Source organism: Leucopleurus acutus, assembly GCF_964270905.1.
Source record: "Leucopleurus acutus genome assembly, chromosome: 19".
NCBI lineage: Eukaryota > Metazoa > Chordata > Mammalia > Artiodactyla > Delphinidae > Leucopleurus > Leucopleurus acutus.
In genome coordinates this window covers 30,733,976-30,735,762 of record NC_139161.1, presented here as the reverse complement: position 1 = coordinate 30,735,762, position 1,787 = coordinate 30,733,976, and the positions used below count along the sequence as shown (strand labels likewise).

The window sequence follows — 1,787 nt, the reverse complement described above, 5'->3', positions numbered from 1 at the left end:
TAAGAGCACAGCTGCTGACATTAGACATTCCTAGGTTCAAATACCAAGTCTATCATGTATCAACTGTGTGACCTGGGGCAAGTTACTTAGCCTCTCTGAGCTTTGGTTTTCTCAAAGTCCTAAAGTGAAGGTTATAATAGTACCTGCCTCCAAAGGGCCAAGCCTGCTGCTTAGACTATATCATGTTCTTGATAACTATAAACTAGTAGTATAGTTTATATAGTAGAGTGGTAGTAATATTACTAGTATTAACATTATTGTTACCACTTCAGCTAAACCTTCCAAAGTAGAAACTACCTAAAGTTAGAGTAGGGATGCAGCCCTTCAGGGTAGGTGGTTGATAGATGGATGTCGCCATTAAGAATGGGTCATGGAGGCTTCCCTGGTGGCGCAGTGGTTGAGAGTCCGCCTGCCGATGCAGGGGACGCGGGTTCGTGACCAGGTCCGGGAGGATCCCACGTGCCACGGAGCATCTGGGCCCGTGAGCCGTGGCCGCTGAGCCTGCGCGTCCGGAGCCTGTGCTCCGCAACGGGAGAGGCCACAACAGGGAGAGGCCCGCGTACCGCAAAAAAGAAACAAAAACATGTTATACATTTGAGGAGTTGTACCATTACAAACAGGAAAAGGGTTAAAGGTGAAAGTCACAGGTGTCATTCAAAGACTTAGTGTTGGAGCGCTTCCTTCTTGGGTGATGCTGGGTGAACGGAGCTTCACCGAAAGAACGTACTGGGTCTTTTCGCCTCTCAGCAAGGTGTTATTTAGGTAGAAGGAAAGCAGTGGAAATGGGGAAGGGGAGCAAATCTATCAAAACTCAGGGTTTGTCCTTCTATCGACAAGGATCTTCTACTCGGCTGCTCGGTGAGGAATGTGGCTTCTACCGGAGGGGCCTCAGTTGGCCTGGATCTTCCCGGGGATGCCCAGTGCCGCGCAGCTCCGGCCCAGCAGCAGGCGCTCCAGCCGCCTGCAGTGCTCCCGGAGCTGCTTCCCGCGGGGCAGCAGGAAGGTGAGGACCTTGTTCCGCATGATGCCCCGGTCCTCCTCTTCCCTCAGCCGCTGCCTCACGTGGGCCGCCTGCCCCTCCTGCTGCGCCAGGGCCCCGTTCATCTTGCAGAAGGCGTCTTCCAGGCAATGGATGGCCCTCAGTGCCTCCTTCTTGAAGTCCTCCAGCTCCCGTTGCACCCCGGCCACCTTCTGCTGCAGGATCTCCAGGTCAGCTGGCGGCAGGACGCAGGAGGGCCACGACTGGGGGGAGCGAGAAGTCTCCAGACTGGAGACCACTCTCCACCATCTTCTTCCCCTGTAAGGTGTTCACCTTCATGAGAATGGACCCGGCCTGATAGAGGGGTTCCAGAGTGTCGCCTCCGTTTGGACAAAGAGAGGGAGCTAGGGACCAGCCAGGTGAGTGAATTTTTTGGGGGCCAGAGACACAATCCTTTGGAGTGGAGAAACCCCACATATTGTGACATCAGGGCCTCTCCAGCCAATCAGGAGGAAAGCCACAATCCACTCATTTGCATATGGTAGCCTCCTTGCTTGGTTATCCTGAGCTTCATCTGCTCATCTTCTCAAGAACTATTTAGCTGTGCACCCTGAGATGTGGACTCCCATCAATTCATTGCCCTTCCAGAACCAGAGTTCAATCATTCCTTGTCCTGAGGGACACACCAAAGTAAACTGTCCAGAGCAAGGCCAGGCCGGGTGGTCTCCCACACAGCAAGGGGCCTGGACGGTCTCAGAAGGGTCTCTGGGCTTCAGTACCTCACCAGTGAAGCAAGGACATTGTAAGA

At 53.7% G+C, this 1,787-nt stretch overlaps 1 protein-coding gene across 1 annotated transcript; it reads right to left on the bottom strand.

The window, feature by feature from the left end:
* Window positions 1-888: 888 nt before the first annotated feature.
* CCDC182 (coiled-coil domain containing 182) lies at window positions 889-1,456 on the bottom strand (the record flags this gene model as incomplete). The annotated part of the gene is given in 2 exon segments (XM_082861595.1): window positions 889-1,248; window positions 1,250-1,456. Coding segments are annotated over 2 exon segments (567 nt in total).
* Window positions 1,457-1,787: the final 331 nt, after the last annotated feature.